Consider the following 19,816-nt stretch of genomic DNA (forward strand, 5'->3'; position numbering starts at 1 on the left):
AGCGGGGACTAGCAGCCCTCGGGGGTCCTCAGCAGCCCCTCCTACCTGGCCTGCACAGGGTGTGAGGGGGCTCCCCTTGCCTGGCACACCCTTCCCACGGGTACCCCCAACCCTCCCCACTCTCCCTCTGGGTCTCTGCTCAGATGCAATTCCCCCAGAGCGCTCCCCACACCCGTTCAAAAGAGCACCCCCGGCTCCATGCCCCCCGAGCCTGCCTGCTTTTCATCCTGACATTCTATGATCCCATATTTCATCCACTCAATAATGCACGTTCTTTCACGCTGTAACATCTCTGAGATCAGGACGTGTCTTACAATCGACAGGATGTCATAATTTAATTGGCAGTCTTTTTTCTTTCTTAGTGGTACATAAAATAATGGGGCGTCTTACAACCCGTGGCATTTTTAGATGAAACGAAATAAGGCATCTTTATTTGTTTATTGGTTTCTCTGCCCCCTCACGGGAATGGAATGTCAGTTCCGTATGAGCGGGATCTGGCTGTTTGGCCCCGTCGGTGTCCTCCCGCCCCCCCACCGCTCCGGGAACAGTGTCAGCACAGGGTGAGCTGTCAACAAAAAGTGTTTGTTGAATGAATGAATGAATTCTGCCTCCCCCTTGTGAGGACCTCCTCCACTGTCACGCTCCCTCCTGCTTGAACTACGTTCTGCCTCTCTGCTCAGTGTTAGATCGTGTCCCGCACAGCACCCAGAGCTCACCGTGGTTTCAGGCTCTGTTTTGGCTCAGCGGCAACAGGAGGAGGGAGGGTGGGGATGGGAAGAGCAGAAATTCTCCAGGAGCTCTGACAAGGCGGGTTAAGTAGAAATGGCGAGTCGGGGAGAAGGAAGAGAATAGCCCAGAAGCCAGGCGGAGCTTCTCAGGTACCCACATTCTCATAGTTTTAACATCATGGTAATTCGGCAGTGTCTACAACTCTCAAATTATGGGCAATTTGGGTCTGTCACCTATTCTGAAATAACAGTAATTTGGGTTCATTTGTAACCCTCAAGTTATGGTAACGCAGGTTGATTTCTAGTCCTGAGATTACGGTAATTTGGCCTGTTTGTTTCCTGGGGTGTCTGCTCACGGCTAGACGGGCTCTCTGCTCAGTGATGGTGCCAAGGGACGGAGAGGGAATTCAGAGAAGCCCGTGACAGAGACAGGAGAGGCTGAAGGTGTGGGGGCCCTTGCCCCCCTTCTTCCACGCCGCCCGCCGGCTCACCTTTGGCCCGACAGGGGATGTCCACCACTTTCTCCATCTCCGCTGTGATGTGTCTCTCCGGCTCCTTGACAAACTGAGGCGGTTCTGCAGGAAGACCAGAGAGGGGCTCAGAGCCATGCTCCTCAGGATATAGCCACTGTTTGGATCCCCTTTAAGTAGGCCCCAGCCATGCTGCCGCCCCCCCTCGGGGGACCCCTAGAAGCCCTGCCCGTCTCACCCAGCACGGACAGGTAGGCTCCACGGACAACAGAGGGGACGCTGCTGCTGCGCAGCACGGCCTCGCACGTGTAGAAGCCTGCGTCGCTGCCTGTGGGGTTGGGGATGGTGAGCCGGCGGTTGTAGTCACTGATACCACCTGACAGAAGCACCCCATCCTTCTTCCAAATGATGTGCAGCTTGATCAGGGGCCTGGAGGGGGGCAGGGAGCAGGCATTCAGCCACAGGGACTTCCGGAAGCCCAAGGGCGGGGCAGGGATGGCGAGGAGTGAGGCCCAGGGCCAGGCCGTCTCAGTTTGCCCATGTTCTAGGTACAAGTCCTTGGGCAAGTTCCTCCAGTGCCCTGGGCCTCAGTTTTCTCTTCTGTAAAATGGGGCAACCGTGCTCACGGGGGGCTGGGGTGAAGGTGAATGCATGGATGCAGACACAGCCCTTGGAACAGGCCCGGCCCTGGGAACCCAGGGCCCAGGGCTCTCGAGAGCAGAGAGGCTGCCTTGACTGCGAACCCTTCCTTCTGCTCTCCCGCCATCCACATGTAAATCAGTGGACAGGAGACTGTTAAAGGTGAGGGAAGTGACAAGAAGGAACATGAGAGAAGTACCCAAAGTTTGGAGATGGGGAGACAAAGGCAGGCGGATGGAGTGACCCACCTCCCAACTTGGATGGGGTGAGGGTGGGGTTGAACCCTTTCCCACCATCACTGACCCCGGCACCCCCGAGGCCCCTGGAGACTGTTTAGCTCCTGGCGGATCTCCAAGGGCCAATCTGCCAAAGGCGGGGAGTGGGGTCTGTGTTTGTTGCACAGGGTGTTCAGAGGGGTCCCAGGAAAGAGGGGTTCCATGGTTGAATAAGTTGGGGCAACGATGGCTCAAGTGACATTAGGCTGGCTCTTTCCTGCGGGCCTTCTCTGCATCCTTACCGCACCCCCTTCATGTGTGCCGTTCATCCTGGTGGCCTTCCCCACGCTTGGGGGAAACTTGGGTTCTGAGGAACGTAAGCCCTGCTACAGGGACACGCCCTCTGGGAATCCTCAGCTGGAGGTGACCTCCCTCAGGGTCACTGGCCTCACTCCCCACCCATCCCATCCGTTATCCTTCCTGACAGGCTGGGCTCAGCACTCCGCCGACACACCCAGCTGGTGAGGCAGGTGCTCGGATTATTCCCATTTCACAGCCCAGGAGACTGAGGCCCAAAGCGTGGCAGTGAGCATAGGCCTTGGGGTGGCCTATCATATTGCAATTCTGCTGTTGGCCAGCTGGGCGACCTCGGGTAGGTTGCTTGCTTTCTCTGGCCTTCAGCATAGTGATATCTATGCCAGGAAGTTGTGGCTGGGGGAATAAAGGTTGTGTGGGAAGGCAGGCAGCACAGCACTCACAGAGGATGGAATGATTTGTTTCCTGTGTGAGACAGTGAGGGGTGTGTACGGCCAGGAGGGGGCCTCGACTGCACCTGACGGCAGGTCTGCCCTCCTGCAAAGTCCGTCACGGGAACTGTCTCCCAGCGCAGCCTCCCTCTTGCACAGGCCCGCCTGCAAGGGGGGTGCCATGGGCAGGGGCCCTGCCCCTCTCCAGGCCCCTCTGAGGGCTGGAAGCGAGAGGACTTCCCCGCCCCCAATATCCTCGGCTGAGATCTGCGGCCCCATAACTTCCACTCGGAGCCTGGTCTCTCCTCTCAGGCCATGGAGAGTGAGCCAGCCCTGCTTGTTTCTGATAACCCGTGACCGTAGCTGGCATGTCCACCCACTGTCCTTTCTTCGGGCTAAATATCCCTTCTCCTGTTGGGGGTCCTCATATGACACTCCTGGGCTTTTCTGAATTCCAGCTGGTCTCCTTCGAGCCCACAGGTGAGGAGCAGCCCCTGGAGGGAAGAGGGAAGGGGGCGGGGAGAAACACTGCCCACCTGGCGTTGGCCACGCACTCCATGGTCACCTCCGAGGTCCCGGCCACCACGCTGGTGTTCTTGGGAGGAATGATGATGGTTGGAGCGATGGGGTCTGCAGGCCCCCCTACATCTGGGGAGAGGTCAGGTGTTAGCCGGGGACAGAGCTCGGAAATCCTGTCTCTGCCCAGCTCCCCATTAGAGGCCGATGCCATGGAGACAGTTGTCCTTGTGGAGCGGGGCAGGTGGCCACAGGGCAGCTGACTGAGCATCCTGAGCTGAACCTCTAGACACTGACCCCAGGAATCCCCTTGCCTCTCCTCCTCTGCTGATGGGTCTCTGCACAGGGCCCATGGAGAGCCCACGGGACACCTCCAAGGCCTTCCCTACTCCTGCGGCCACCATGCCTGCCCCTCATCCCCCTCTTCTGTTCTTGGTCTCCCAAATCCTTCCTTCCACTTACATGTACCTTGTTGGCTCACCCTTCTGTTTTCTACCTCTTCCACTGGAATGCAAACTCCCTGGACTGCTCTGAATAGCGTCCCCTCCAATCCCTGTCTGCAGCGGTTATAAATGGAAAAAGGGTCTTTGCGGATGTCACCAGGGTAAGATGAGGTCCTCCTGCATGGGGTGGGCCTCATAGCTAATATGACACATCCTTCTAAGAGGGACATTTAGACACAACCACGCAGACACACAGGGAAGGAGGCCGGGGAAGCCAGAGGCAGAGGTTGGAGTGATGCATCAACAAGCCAAAGAACACCCAGGACTGCCGGCAGCCACGGGAAGTCTGGGGAGGCAAGAAAGGTCTTGGGCCTGCCGACACCTTGATTTCAGCCTTCTGGCCTTCGGAACTGTGAGAGAATAAAACTCTGTTACAGCAGCCTCAGGCAACTCATATATTCCTTGGGGCAGGAACCTCATGGATCTTTGCTTACAACTGAATTGTGTCTCCCCTCAAATTCACAAGTTGAAGCCCTGACCCCCATGAGACTGTTTTTGGAGATGGAATGTTTAGGAGGGAATTGGGTTAAATGAGGTCATAAGGGTGGGGTCCTAAGAGTAAGAGATTTCAGAGTTTTCTCTTGCTCTCTGCCCTGGGAGGACACAGTGAGAAGGCGGCCATCTGCAAGCCACGAAGAGAGCCCTCACCAGACCTTGGCCTTCCAGAACTCTGAGATATAAATGTCCGTGTGGATGCCCCTGGTATCCGTGTGGTATTGCTACAGAAACCTGGGGTGACTCAGACAGCTCACTCACCACCCCCCGCCACCCCATCTCCAGGACAAGAAATGATGTCTGGCACAGAGTAGGTGCTCAGATACATTTGTTAGGTCAACAAATGAATGCAAGTGTCATTGTACAACCCCCAGGGATGATGGTTGAAATGAAAGAGAACTGATCAGGAGTGGGCTTTATTAGAACACCACAGTACCCCAAAGCCTCCTAAGAGAAGCAGTGACATGTCCTTTAAGAAGTGGTGTCGTTCTTATCTTTGTGGGTCAGTATAGGCCCAATATTGGCAGAAACTCCAATATTCCCTCTACACCTGCTCATAGTTCCTGAAAAATACATCCGAGGACTTTTTCTCTCACCAAAAAATCCATCTCGTTGGTCTCTTTCCAGGGGGCGTGAAGGTGGCAGGCCCTAGTGACGGGCACAGCCTTGGGAGACAGTGGGGGGTCATCCTTTATGGGGAGGGCACGTGGTGGCTCCACTGCTATCCCGGTCCCCCCTGGGCAGGTTTTTCTGCTTGGACTCCAGGCCTGGCTGGTGAAGGCCCAGGCCGAATGGGAATAAAATGTCAAAAATAAAGTAAAATGAAGGAGGGGACAAAAGGAAGCATATAAAACAAAATAATTGCAACAATATAAAAGCCTCATGTAGGTGCCATAAAGAGCGATCGGATTGAAAGCTGCTGATATAGCTGAATCCATAAAAGTGTGCTCTGAGTTGTTTGTTATATGCTGGGTGCACAGGTACCAGGGCCCAGATTAATGGGGCCTGAGGAGAAGACAGACAGGGCCCAAGCGGTGCCCCACAGCGCAGCTGGGATGCAGAGCCCTTGGAGTTTAAAAATATGAGGCTGCCCCAGGGCCTTGGGCTGGCTTGTTGGCTATGGGAGGGTAGAGGGATGGCTGAGCCCCCTCCCTAGGAACTCTGAAGCTCACACCCAGGCCAGAGTGGCAGCCTATGGGACTCGAAGGGAGGATCAGGCAGTGGCTGGGGACCCTGGACCCAGTGAAGGAAAGCCTGGGGTTCAGGAAGACCTGGTTCAACACCCTGGTCTGGCTCCGGTGTCCCCAAGCTAACTGGGTCTGGGATGAGTGCAAACTACCAACACATAGTAGGTATTCAATACATGACAGACAGTCCTTCCTCCTGGGGATTTGCCTGCCTGTGCCTAGGTCACCTGAGCAAGGAGATCCCCAGAGCAAGGAGGAGAGGGGAGTCTTCCGGGCGAGCTCCTGATGTGGACGGTGGGAGGAAGCACAGGGGCTCCCCGTATATCAGCAAAGCTGGATCCTGCTACCCCAGGATGATCTTGGTCACAGGCACGAGGGACACCCACCGAGATCCATTTGCCCAGAGTCACCTCATTTACTCCTCCCCACTACACTTTGCCACAGGCATCACGTTACAGATGAGGAAACTGAGGCTCATGGACCACATGACTCACCTTGCCCATAGGCCAAGTGAGCGGTGGCGGGAGGGGTTAGCTGCTTCCCTCCTGGGCAGGTTCCAGGTGCCCAGGAGCAGGGGACCAACCTCCCCCATCCAGCACAGGTGGCTGTGAGCTCTTGAAATGTGACCCATGCCCCTTGGATTCAATGGGATTTAATTTTAAATAATTTGCATTTAATTAAAAACAGGCCTCCCAAATCAGCTATCAGAATACTTTTAAGTAAGTGTGGAACAACCTGGCGCATGGCTCCACCTTTTCAGCAGTGAATTTGGTGAACTCTCAACACAGATCATGTATCTCAGATGAAAACTTTGCATCCAAATTGAGAAGCGCTCGAAGTGTAAAATACATGCAGATTTCAAAGATTTGGTATTAAAAAAAAGTAAAATATCTCATTACTATTTTCCCATATTGATTGTATATTATAACGGTACCATTTTAGACATGTTGGGTTAAAATATGAATAGAATTAATATCACCTATTTCTCATCCCTTTTTTAAAAATTAGGGTAATTGGCAAATATTAAATAACTTATGTGGTTCCCATTATATTTCTGTTGAACAGTGCGGGGCTGATTGTTAGGTGTGAGGTTGCCACACGGGCCCAGGCATGGACTGGCCCAGGCATGACCTAGGCATGGACTTTTCAAAAGCTGTGACAGTCTCTGTGGGGTCACCTGGGTTACACCTGGGCAGGGGCAATGCCCGGGCCACTGGCCTGGCTGCCTCCTCCATTTCCGAGGAGCATGGGTGTCCGGGGGTGGGAGGGGGCTGCTGAGAAGCTGAGCTGCCCTGACAGAGGAAAGAAGAAGGGGTGAGGGGAGCGAGCGGAGAAGGGGACGAGGCTTGGGGGAGATAAGCGAGCCGAGCCAGCGGCAGGAGAAGCAGCACTTGCTCCTGGCACACTGGCTGGCAGGCAGGCGGGCAGGCTGGGGGTTTGGGTCAGTGACAAAAACAGGATTCTGAAGCACAGTCACTCGTGGGAGGAGAAAGTAGCTGAAAATCAGCTGATTCTGCTCTCCATCCAGTACAAATCACTGCCTGAGAGCAGGAGGCAGGGGGCAATGGGGTGGGAGAAACAGACAACTAACTGGGGGAGAGGCTTGGCAGATGCGGGGTTCAGAGGGCTCTGCCTGTCTCCCTTGGGCTGGCTGGAGGGTTGGGGCGCTAACATGGAGCCAAGGGTGAATGATCCCCGCAGTTGGCCAGGAGAGTTGGGTGCTGGGGGAGGAACACAGAACAGGAGGCTCCAACCTCTGGTTTCAGGGTAAACTGAGTCACCTGGCCTTGACTTGGACCATGAATATTCCTTCCTATCAATGACTGGATTCCATTAGACTCTAGGTATTCTGATCACTGGAAAACATATGGGGGAAAACATCTTCTGGTGATTAAATTCCTTTTCCCACAGAAACAGCATCCTCACTGTGATCTTGGCCCAGGTCAATGTCAAAGGTTACACCTGTGGCCCTGATAGGTCAGCACCCAGAAGAGAACTCTCTTCCCTACATCCAGGTCTCTTTCTAGGCAGACTGGAACCTGCCCTGGAGGAATGAGAACTCTGCAGAAACGGGAGGGGGTTCTGTGGGCACTCAGAAGGCCCGGGAATGGGGATGGAAGAGGCTGGGAAATGTTCCGGGCTTTCCAGGCCCCGGCAGACAAACAGGGGCTGGGATTAGAGGAGGAATGCGGGAAGCCCCATGCTGGCCCACACCCTCATCTTGCTGCTGGCGGGTGCGTCCCCAAGCGACCATGGATGATAAATGAGCCTTGGGTTTGGAGCGGGGGTGGTACAGATGTGAAGAGATGTAAACATCTGGCTCCCCCAGCTTGTGCGGTTGCTCAGCTGCTGTGGGAAGCTCTGGCCTCATCTCACACACTCCGGGATTCCTGGCCCGGGCCAGCTGCCGGGGTGGCGCCCACCTTCTCAACTCCAGGGATGGAGCAGGGAGGGAGAGGGCCAGCCTGGCCAGGGAGGACAGCCCAGCATTTCCATCATGGCTCAGTGTCAGCTGGACAAATGCCTCTTTGCCAAAGGAAACTCACGGAGCCACCCTTTTAATTTGCTACCCTTGGCGCCCGCCACTGCGGAGGGCTTTGCCTCTCTCTTCTAGGGCGCTGGGTGGTTTCTGGGGATGGACAGAGGCACTTCCAGACAGGAGTATAGCAGACAGCCTGTGTCCCCATCAGTGAGGATGGCCTGGCTCCGAGTAGAAGCAGCGCTCTTATATGCCGGCTGAGTACAGGCCGTTAGTATATTTGTTTAAAGATGAGCTTCCCAGCCCCTGGTGTGTCCTCCCTGTCTGCACCTGAGCCCAGGGTGGCTAGCCCACACACACACACTCCTGCATTCCATGCTCTCGCCAGCCCTCCAGTGGCCCTGCTGACAACCAGTGAGGCTTCCCCTCTCCAGATGCACAGGAATAGGGGCCCGTACGCAGCGCCCCCCCCCGCCCCCCCGCCGCTTGCCTCGGCTCTGACACTCCGCCCCAGCTGGGTCTCCCCTCCTCGGGAGGGCTCCTCCCCTGTGCTCCCACAGCCTCCCCCTCCAGCACCATTCTATCTTCCTCACGACCCCCTGGGGTCCCATTCTCAAGATTTAATGACAAGCTCCGCAGCTGTCCCAGGCCCTGCTGCTTACTTACTCTCCACGGCGAGAGTGATGGGCTGGCTGGTCTTGTTATCCCCGTTCTTGTCATTAACAGCCTGCACGTAGTAGCGGCCTGCGTCGGGAGCCACCGTTGACAGGATGACAAGGGTGTTCTCCAGGGTGATGGCTCTGGGAAGGGGAACAGGACTCATCTTGCAGGGGCCCGAGGGGCTCTCCGCATCCGGGGATGGGAGCAGGGACAGGAAGCTGCTGCCTCCCAGGAGCCCCTCCTCCAGCCCGTCGCCCAGAACCACTTATGCCTGAACTCCATCTGCACTTCGTCTGTAGAGAGCACGCTGCCAGCACTGGGGACCAGACCCAATCACAGCACATGTCCAGAGGTCCCAGACTGCCGTCCACGTGAGGTTACCCTGACCCCACCCCAAACCTGGGCTCGGGGCTGTTCCCACAGGTCACTCAGAATTCTGCCCTCTCCCGTCACCGCATCGGTGGTGATGTGTGTGTGGGGTTGCTTCATCTCTGTGAATGTACCAGAAGCATCCAGACACTGGAAGAAGTGTCCTTGAATGAATGAATGAGTGATGAGCAATGATAATAAATTTAGAAATGAATAGAACTGTTCCAGACTCAACACCTTAACTTAATCCTAAATTGGTTTAGGTTGATTCAAAGGCCCTAGGTTGCCAATAACATGGACTTCTGGTGTTCACATCCCCCACCAGCTCCCTTTTATGCTAACAGTTTCCAACTCCCTAAAGCTGGTCCACAGAGTGGACCGGCTGGGCTGGTGGAGAGGGGAAAAGGAGGTTGCCAGGCAGTGGGGTGCAGACATGGACTGTTTGCTCCCAGCCCGTCTCCCTCCGCTGGGATCCCCTCACACAGCCCCTCGGCACCCAGGTCTGCAGGCAGGAAAGAGGGCTTGTCCAGGCGGGCAGCTGGGGACCCCATCTGACGTGGGTGAAACAGCGCCAGGGCACTGCCCGCGCCGCTCCGCCTGCCATCTCCTCGCACCCATTCTCCCGATGACAAACAAAATCATTAGTTTGTCAAGTCTGTCTCTGGATTTTAATGTGATGTGCCCGAGACAGCTGTTAAATATCCTTAATGTTAGTTTAACAAGGACAAATCCAGTTGAATTCTTTTCAAATTTTCCCATTAGGTGAATGTTACAGAGTTTTAAACAAGCTCTTAAATAAACAGCCCAGCTAATGCCTCTCCAGCCTGCTCTCTCTCAGCCTCCCCTGGTTTGGGGGGATTCATGCGCAGTGTGGGGGAGTTCTCAGCAGAGGGCTGGAAGGCAAAGCCCTCCTGCCCCAATTCTTGGGCGCCCTAATAACATCCATCCCTTTTTTTCTATAGAGCTCCTATGAATTCCTACTAATGAGGCGATAGGAGGTGGGACAGAGCAAGGCTAAAATAGTTAAAAAGCAAAAAAATGGGCCAGGGATGATGACCATTTTCCACCTGGGAGCCTCCTGCAGGGCCCCCATCCTTTAGTGGAGTTTGCGCTGCTGGCCAGAGTGGGATTAGGGAGGCTGGGCTCTGGTTGGGGCAAGTGGGAAGCTAGGGAACGGAGCTCTGGCCCTGGCCTCTAAGGAGCACCCGACCTCCTCCTTGCTGGGCCTCAGTCTCCTCATCTGTGCAAGGGGCGGAGGCACATGTGTGTGAGAGTTCCTTCCAGCCCCGAGGGTGAGGGGTTCTGATTCTTGCCGCAGCTTCTGTTATGTCTCCACTTGGCCTAAGGTGTCCCCCTCCATCTCACATAGCTCTCACCTGGCACACAGCCCAAGGTCAGGGCTAATTTGATGAGAGCTGTCCACCTGGACCACTCCCTGGCCACTCCCATTGCCATGGCACCATGACACCAGGCATAGCCTGGTTCCACTGTTCAGTGCACCTGCCTGTCCTGAGCTCCCTTTTGGCCTCCAGGGAAAGCTTTTACCTCCAGTTCCTTCTCTCCTTGACCAGGGAAACTCTCCCACCCCCTTATCTCCTTTTAGCTATATCTTGTCTCTATTGTGGCTGATCTTCCGAGGTCAGGGGTTCTCAACCAGGAGTGGCTTTGCCCACCAGGGGACATTTGGCAATACCTGAACGACTTCTGGTTGTCACAGCTGTGGGGCTGCTGCTAGCAACTAGTCGTAGAGGTCAGAGATCCAGCTAAGCATCCTACAGTACCCACCATGAAAATTTACGGAGCACAAAATGACAATTGGGTCATGGCTGAGATACCCTGTCTAGGTGGAGTGGCACACTGAGAAGGCAGAGACGGTCGCTGTCCACTTCAGCTTCAGGGGCCCCTCCATAGAGTGGAGTGGCTGCTGGGAGGTCAGGGGCCACCCTTCCCAGCCCCCCTTGCATCCAGGTGGGGCAATAGGGCTGAGCTAGCAGGGTATGGGGGAAGGGATGTGCACCGATTTTTGGCTTGGACCACAAGCTCCCTCTGCATGATCCTCATGTTCCTACTGCCCCTCTTGTCAAAGCGGAGCAACTGGGGAGCCCAGGGTCCCTGAATGACTGAGGAGGGGACCACCCCTCCCACCCCATGGGGCACCTTTAAATGAGCAAGAAACAGACATCTCTGGTGCCGAGTCCCTGAGTTTGGGAGCCTGGTACTCCAGCTAGTGTTGCTTTAACTAGCACTGGAGGATGGTACTCTGGACTAGGACCCATGGGGTCTGGGTTCGAGTTCTGACTGTGGAGTGGAACCAGAGGCAGAGAGACTCAGAAGCAATAATGGGCCTTGAACCTGCCCTCCCTCTGCCCTCAGCAGGCAGCTAAGGGTGGGCCCTGGGCTTACAGCCCTCTTCTGGACTGCCAGCCCTTCATAGATGGGTCGGGAACAACCCTGGACCTCACTTCCAAAATGTGTGAGCTGTCCCTGGCTCTCAGGAGGGTTCCAGCTGGCTGCCCCCAGGTGCACCCACATTGAAAGAAGCTGCAGAATTCTGTGGCTGGCAGGGCTCAGTGCTCGGGTGGGGGCTGGGTTCTATTCTCAGCCATACTCCCTCATTTCAATTTACTAGGTCTCTGCACCCCACCTGCATCTACTACTTCAATAAGCCAGACTAGTTTCTTGGCTCCATGGGGGCCCAATTGATAATTTAATTAAGGGTAAGATACAGCCTCCCAGAACCTGCACAAAGCCCCCAGCACGAGTCTTTGTTAGGAACCTTGTCTCCTAGTCATCAGTGAGTACCAGGGAATGGACGAGGTGTTGTTGCTAATCACCGTCAGTGCCCCCGCAGTGAGAACAGCACCCCGCACGCCCCTCTGGCTGATAGCATTCATCAGATATGTATCTCCAGCAAACAGACACCAGGGAATTTGCCACCAGGAACCTTTCCTCTGGTTATGAATATTACTCCGCTGTAATTGCTGAGATAAAATCACCACAATGCGCCCTCATGTTTGGTAGGAGTGCTAGAGACGGTGTCAAGGCGGAGGCAGAGCCCCCGTGTGTGCTCCCTGAGACGGCTCCATCCTGGTGCCAGAGGCTCTTGGGAATGAAAAGTGGGTGAGGACAGAGGCCGGGAATAAGAAAAGGAGGTGGAAAGGTGTCAGGGAAGGGCATGACGGGAGTGAGGATGGAGACAGGCCTCGCCTGTCCAACAAATGCAGTAGATAAGGGCCCATTTGTGCCCTCCTGCACCCACAGCACACATTGTTAACCCATCATGGTGCTCTTTCCCATGAGTCTGGATGAGGTCTCAGAATCCTTCTCAACACAGCATCCCAGGAAACCATGTCCAAGTGAGTGGCTTGCAGGATGCCATCGTCGATACACCTTGGACATGTGCTATAGCCTCAGAAAAGGGAGTTAGGAAGTGGCAGGACTCACCTGTCTCAGCACCTGTGTGGCATAGCATTCTACGATTCAACCTCACTTTCTCTGTCCATGGTTGACCATACCCTGCTGGTTTATTGAACCTTAGTTAGGTTTAAGGACGTAAGCTTGGACTCACACAGCAGGAAGCTACCTGTTAACCTGGGGCACCCCTCTAATTCCTCACCCACTCTGTATCCACAGCCTTTGCCATGTGACTTTGCAGGTCCTCTTACTCAAAAGGCAGATTCGGTTTCCCTGTTTCTTGAGTCTGAGTTCTACCACGTGACTTTCTTTGGTCAATGGGTAGTTGGCAGAGGCTTGAAAAAGCTGTTTCTGCTTTCTTTCCTGCTCCTTCGCAGTTGCCCAGAGAGGATGCTAAGGTTGGCTGGCTGGTGGCGAGACGTGTGGAGCACAGGTGAGTCACCTGACCATTCTAATCCACCAATAACCAGCCAACCCTGGACAAATGAGAGAGCCCAGCCACAATCAGATTCATTAGGACAAATAAACACCATTTGTTACACAGCATTATTATGTCTGTAGATAACCGATACATTCTAGACGGTGGTTCTCAGCTGTGGCTGCACATTAGAACCACTGGGGAGCTTTTAAAAATCCTGGTGCCAGGGTACATCCCATTTAATGAGGTGAGAATGTGTAGGATCTAAAGATCAGGTTGTCCCAAATGATTTCAATAGGTCACCAGGCTGAGACTCACTATGCCAGGACCAATTTTTCCCAAGTGCGATCACTTCATCCATTTCTCCTCCCATAGCTTTGAACCTCCTCTCACATAATTTCTACGCAAGATGGAATCAAGGACCCTGACTGAAGCTGGCAAGGCTAGAACCAGCTGTGGTGAGATTTGGCAAACTAGTTAAATTTTGGGGGCACTTTACCATCCATAAAATGGGGATACAACTAGCTGCCTCACAGGTTGTTGTAGGGTCCATTCATTTGACACATTTTCAGAGCAGTCTGGGGACTAAGAAGGGAAGGAGACAGTGTCTCTTCCTCGGAGGTGTGTGCCTGTGGGGTGGGGGCATGATGTATGGAATGTGCTTAACCCAGGCCTGAGGACACTGCAGGCATCTCTAAGTGACAGCCATTGTTACTATTATGCTTCTCTCACTCATGGTCCTCAAAGGCAAGAACTGTCCATCTCAGCTCCCAGTTCCTACAGAGACCGGGACGGGCTCCACCCACAATTGACCCACTGCCCCAGGAGACAGGACAGGGTGGTCCTGCTTCTTTTCTGGAAACAGGGGAAAGCCTAGGCTGGCTCTGGAGCCTGAGGGGGATCGGGAGGCCCGGGTGTGCCCAGGGAGGAAATGCTTTGCCCCCCGCCCTCTGTGGAGGTGCTGGCTCGTTTGCTCCTGCCCATAAGTCAGGCTGCTGCAGCCGACGCCTTGGGCCACACAGAGGGGTTTTGTTAGGGCTGAAAGAGCCATGTGTTCTCTTCCTGCCGGGCCCCGTGGCCTCATGGCCTCCTGGCAGCCAAAACACACAGAGCCCCAGCACACCATGGATACCCAGCCACACCCACACACCGGAAACACCCAGGGGCCACCCGCTTTGCCGGGGACATGCCAGCGTGCCCCATGCCCCCCTGGCCCTTGCTGGCCTGAGTCCTGAGTCTCTAACCACAGTGACGGCGCCTCTGTCTGTGCCTGTCTGGGTTTTTGAAGTGCTTTAGGATGCAGAACTATTCTCCCCTGAGAAAGGAGCCAGTGCCTGGGATTCCCCAGGAAGGCGACTAAGCTGTCCTGGCTCCAAGTCTTTGTGAGTACATTCCCAGAAAGGCCCTCATAAACCAAACTTTGTCATCTGGGAGGTCCCCAGTTTGGCTAAGTCCCAGAAGAGTGGTAAAAGTGTGCTTCAGCAAACAGGGCCCTGCTCAGCATTTGGGGGCTTTATCTGGCCCCAAACCTCCTCTCCCAGGACGAGCCCCTCCGTTGATTCTGCCCAGAGCAGGGTGCTCACATGCGGCTGCTGGGCGGGATTTTGCGGCCGTCCCGGAACCAGGTCACCTGCGGTCTGGGGAAGCTGGCGATGCGTGGGGCGCGGATGACAGCGGCTTCTCCATGGGAGACACTCTGGCGCTTCTCGCCCTCCTCGAAGCTCCCCATGTCTGTGGAGGGAAGAGCACATGCAGGCGTCAGGGGCCAGGTGAGCGGCAGAGGTTGCCTGGCTCCTGGGGTAGGTGGGACCCAGACATTGGTGTTCCTACAGATAGTTCAAACACGAGATGAGGCTGAGAACTACCGTTTGGGCTCAAGCCTGTGCGTCTTACCCTTTGGCAGGTCTCAGAATCCCCTGGAAACTTCATGAGCCCACAGATTTACCCCACCCTTTCTGCCTCCCTAGGGCACAGAAAGACCCCACTTCATTACCCTTGGGCCTTTGAGTTCCCCACCAGCTCGGGGAGGGTTCTGACTCAGGGTAAAGTTTGGGAACCACGAGCCTACACTCTTGTTTTCCAAAGCCCTGGGCTTGATTCTCTTTTCGCCCAATCTAATGGTTTTCACCCCAGTCTCTCTGCAGAGACTCTCACGTCTGCTCTGGCTCTTCCCTGAGCTCCAACCCCTAATCCCCAATTTCCAACACAAAATATTGGGCTTTTCTTACCTCCTTGCCAGGACCTCCTTCTTGCTTTCTGAATTGTTGATAGCTTCCCCCTGACACCTGACCAGATCACCTAGGCTCAGACCCTTGGAAACTTCTGTGGTGCACCACTTCCCTGTCCCCTACAAAGTTCCTTGGCTCTTCCTTGGGGGTGCCACCTGCATTTACCAAGGCTCCTCTGTTCCCACAGGCCCTACCCATAAGCTAAGTGAGTCCATCATTCTGGCTGCGTTGACTCCCAACATGGTCCCAGTGATCGCTACCATACCTGATTAATTTTTCTCACCATATCCCCAACTTTCTAAGAACCTTTGGAATCACCTCATTGCCTCAAGAAAGTCTAAATTCCTTTGCCTGGGTTCAAGGTCCCTCCTTAATCTGACACCAACCAACCTGTCTTAATGCCCAGACCATGTGATGTGCTCTTTCTGCCACATTGAACTACTTACAACCTGCATCTCACCTCAGGCCTCTTTTTGTGTGGGGCCCCAGCTAGAATGCTATCAGAACAAGCCATGATTCACCAAGGCACCATGTCAATAGCATTCCAGAGGAACCTAGCCAATTAAGTGTCTCACGGAATAAAATCTGCCCTGGTTGGTGTGGCTCAGTGGATTGAGTGCCAGCCTGCAAACAAAGGGTTGCCTGTTTGATGCCCAGTCAGGGCACATGCCTGGGTTGCAGGCCAGGTACCCAGCAGGGGATGCACGAGAGGCAACCACACATTGGTATTTCTCTCCCTCTCTCTCTTCCTCCTTTCCCCTCTCTCTAAAAATAAATAAATTAAATCTTAAAAAAAAAAAAGAAAGAAAATCCACAGTTGGCCTCTATGTTCTAAGTTTGGCAGGCAGTAGATGTAAGGGTGGTGGCTTTGGAGTCATTGAGATGTGAATTCAAGTTTGACCTCTGTTACTTATGAGGTATAGCCTTGGGCAAAATTTTGACCTTGCTGGGCTTTAATTTCTTCTTTTGTAAAATGGAATTAAGAAGAGTACCTTCCTCATAGGCTATAATCGGGGTTATATGAAAAGAGAGGTATCAGGTTGTATCTTTTCAAAAATGGTGGTGCCAATATTTATCTCCCACCCAACATGCTCTTCTGATGAAAAAATATGCTGGAAATGAAGTTATGTAACTTTCAAGGCTAGGTCATCCACAGCTCCCCCCTGGATCTCTTGCTCTAGATGCTCTTGCTTGGAATCCAGCCACCATGTTGAAAGGAAGCTCAATCTAGTCCACACAGATGTGAGAATAGCTCAGGTGGGAAGGAACGGGGGTCCCCAAATGACAGCCGGTATCAACATAAACATGTGAATGAATGTGTGAACCCTCAGATGATTTCTTCACCTGGTGTTGAGTCTTCCAGCTGAGCCCTCAGTCATCACAGAGCAGAGACAAGCTATCCCTACTGTGCTCTGTCCATATTCGAGTCACAGAATCTGTGAGCATAAGAAATGATTGCTACATACCATTATATTTTGGGCTAAGTTGTTATGTAGCCATAGAAACGGGAAGAGTATATTAAAGTGCTAAAAATTATGTCTAATATTTGTAGTATTAAAATATTAGAATCCTCTATATTTTTCAAAGCTTAGTGTAAACATCAGCTACTTCAACAAAGATTACCCCATGACACCTAAATAGAATTAGAGAACAAAGAAGTGTTGAACATTGACCCTATGTCAGGTTTCTTTCAAGGTGGATTTCTCATGCTTTGTCTCGTTTGATCATCATAATAACATGAGAAGCTCAACTTTAATAAACTAACGTTTTTAGTTGTTTATTAATTGCTTTTCCTTGGCTCTGCCTATGAAAAATTGCATCAATAAATCACATTGATTCCAGTTCTTACAATAATTTTATCTATTTAAAAAAACTTTTCACAGAACTCTGAAGATATATTTGAACAATTTAAAGCAATTTCATGGTAATAGTGTTTCTTTTTCCTCTCTCAAGTTTTATTAGCTCCATTTCGTCAGTGAGGAAATTAAAGTTCATGGAGATGGAGTGGCTTATCCAATGCTAAGCAGTTAGGGCTGGGCAGGGCCAGCACTCAAGTCTGGCTCCCCTTTGTATTTCTTCTCCACCTCTTTCATGACTCATACTGGGCATTAAAATTCTTCATTCACATTCTTTATCTCTTTCTATTACACTGCAAGCTTTAAGAGGCAGTTATATTCAGTTGTACGCATGAGCAAATCCATACAAGACACCTGGTCCCATGTTTTGCACATTGGAGTTTCTCTCTAAACTCACCAGATGCCATCCTGCAGCGACTCTTCCCGAGCCCCCACTGTGGGCCAGGCAGGCTCTGGGGTAGTGCTGAAGAAAGACCTGGCCCCTAACCTCATGGAGATTCTAGTCTGGTTGGGGAGACAGGTATCATCAGCGAACTGACCCACAGACAAACATTCAATGGCATGCTGTGATGACTGTTAGGAAGAAGAAACAGGGTCCTCATGTGAGAGGCAGCAGCAGGGGAACCTACTCTAGATGACGTGGCAGGTTGAGGCTCCTGCTAAGGAGAGACATAAATAAAAAGCAGGAGTTAGCTAAGCGTGCATGTGTGTTTGTTGAGGGGATCATGGTCCAGAGGGAAGAGTGGATGTGAAGGCTAGGAGGTCAGAGGAAAGGGCTAGTTAGAGGAAATAAAGGAATGCCCATAGGGCAGGGTCAGGGGTTTGTTCAGAGGATGGATGGATGTTTGGATGGATGAAAGGAAGAGTGGAAGATGGATGACTGTATGTGTAGTTGGATAAGTGGAGGGATGAATGAATGAATGGATAGATGGATGGATGGATGATAGGAGGAGGGGTAGAAGGATGGAGGAGAGAAAGCACAAAGGGATGGAAGCATGGATAACTGTATGTATGTATGGTGGAATGGATGGATGGTGAAGGATGAATGTATATATATGGATAAGTGGAAGGATGAAAAGATGGATGGATGATGGGTGGATAGAGGAGGGGTGGGTGGATGGAGGGAAGAAGGAATGAAGGAATGGAAGCATGGGAAATTGTATGTATGTATGTATATATGCATCTATGCTTGTGTGTGTGTATGATGTACGATGGGATGTACACATGCATGGTGGGATGGATGGACGAAGGAAGGGCACCTGGTTTTGGTTCAAGTTTTGCAGTTGATGCTGCCCTCCATCTTTCCGTTCCATAATCTGTCTGCCTCATCATGGCTCTCAGGTCCCCAGTACCCTCCCATTCTTTCTGTCTGCTTCACTTTGTCAAATGACCTTTCTGGGTTTGCTCAGGGAGCCCCTTGCCTCGACTCATGGGTCCAGGGCACAGCCGTGCATGTACTGAACAGCAGCAGCAGGGGCTGCTAAGAGGGCGTCTGCTCAGGCAGCTCGTGCAGGAGAAAGGCTCAAGGACAGGAGGGATGCTGACGGGGCCTGGGGGTCCAGGATCTCCCAGGAGAGCACCCTCACACTGAGGCAGAAACAGATGAGGCTTACTACTCTCCTCTCCGAGGCTCACTCTTGTTAATGCACCATGTTTGCCCTGCAGTGCTGATCCAACTTGCCCAACCGATGCCCCACGAGCCAAGAAGTGTGGGCCTGGCGCACAGCGGGAGGTGGCCCCCAAATTATTCCTGAGGTCTTTGCCATGTCTTAAAAGGTCTTGTAAAGTATGCATCCTGAAGACTGTATTCACTGCTTTTATTAATTTTTAAAAGTTTTTACCATGAAATATGTCATCACCCACAAAAAAAGGTGAATATAATTATATGTATAATTTAAAGAAGAACAGAACACTCATGTGCCCAGCACCCAGAGCAAGGACTAGAACTCTAGCAAGCCTTGTGCCCTCCCCGACTGCATCCTCACCAGAGGTAGCTGCCGTCTGCATGCCACGTCAATCATGCCATTGTTCCCTCCCCACCAGGTTTCACCACATAGACACATCTGTAAGCAATTTATGGCTAATTTAGTCTGTTCCTAAGCCCATTACACCTGGGATTATTCTGTATGTCACCTACTGTGATTTGCTTTTTTGCTGCGACATATTTTTGGAGCTCCGTGCAGGCCCCTGCACTCAGGTTAGTCATTTTCACGGCTGCATGGACGCCTGTGGATGGAGACAGCACAGCGCCACAGGCTGGGTGGGTGCTCGGTGTTTTGCTGGCCTGCTAAGAACCTTCTTGGGCAGCGAAGAGAATCTCCCGAGTATGTGCCCAAAGGAGGGATTGCTGGATTGCAGGCTGTGAATGTGGTAACTTGACAAGATAATGTCAAACTGTTTTCCAAAACGGCACCCATTTAGCTCTTTACACACTCCCACGAGCAGAGCTGGGAGTTTCTGCCAATGCTTGGTCTTGCTAGACTGTTTGGGTTTTGCCATTCTAGTGGGCATGGGGTGGCATTTCACTGTGGTTTTATTTGTTTATTAGAAAATAATGCTTCTCCCTCCAATCAAATGGTATCATGACACTGTCCCCAACCATCCATGACTTCTATTGCATTCTGAGTAACAACCTAAGTACCAACCACATCTTAGACTGCCACTATCTGCCCCCACCCCCCACCTCCTCAGCCACATCTCTTACTCCCCACTTTCCTCACTCTGCTCCAGCCACCTTGGCCTCAGACACCCAAATCCACCCCAGGGCCTCTGAGCTTGCTATTCCCTGGCCTGGAAAGGCCAACCTCTGTCTGTGTGGCTCACCCTCTCGCTTCCTTTGAGACTGTGCTCAGTGTCACCTGCTCAGATGGCCTCCCTCAGACTCCATTTCAAA

General features: G+C 52.8%; 1 protein-coding gene across 1 annotated transcript in view; it reads right to left on the reverse strand.

The window, feature by feature from the left end:
• Positions 1-19,816, reverse strand: part of SDK2 (sidekick cell adhesion molecule 2) — a 240,438-nt gene that overhangs the window by 74,805 nt on the left and 145,817 nt on the right. Inside the window, exons 4-8 of the mRNA XM_054572925.1 lie at positions 14,423-14,570; positions 8,645-8,778; positions 3,335-3,446; positions 1,437-1,627; positions 1,220-1,303 (exon numbers count right to left, since the gene is read on the reverse strand). Coding sequence (XP_054428900.1) covers positions 1,220-1,303; positions 1,437-1,627; positions 3,335-3,446; positions 8,645-8,778; positions 14,423-14,570 — 669 coding nt within the window. The remainder of the gene's footprint in view (positions 1-1,219; positions 1,304-1,436; positions 1,628-3,334; positions 3,447-8,644; positions 8,779-14,422; positions 14,571-19,816) is intronic.

The sequence above is a fragment of the Pteronotus mesoamericanus genome, unplaced genomic scaffold, assembly GCF_021234165.1.
Source record: "Pteronotus mesoamericanus isolate MK-2021 breed Mesoamerican mustached bat unplaced genomic scaffold, CSHL_Meso_final contig_246, whole genome shotgun sequence".
In the NCBI taxonomy this organism is placed as follows: domain Eukaryota; kingdom Metazoa; phylum Chordata; class Mammalia; order Chiroptera; family Mormoopidae; genus Pteronotus; species Pteronotus mesoamericanus.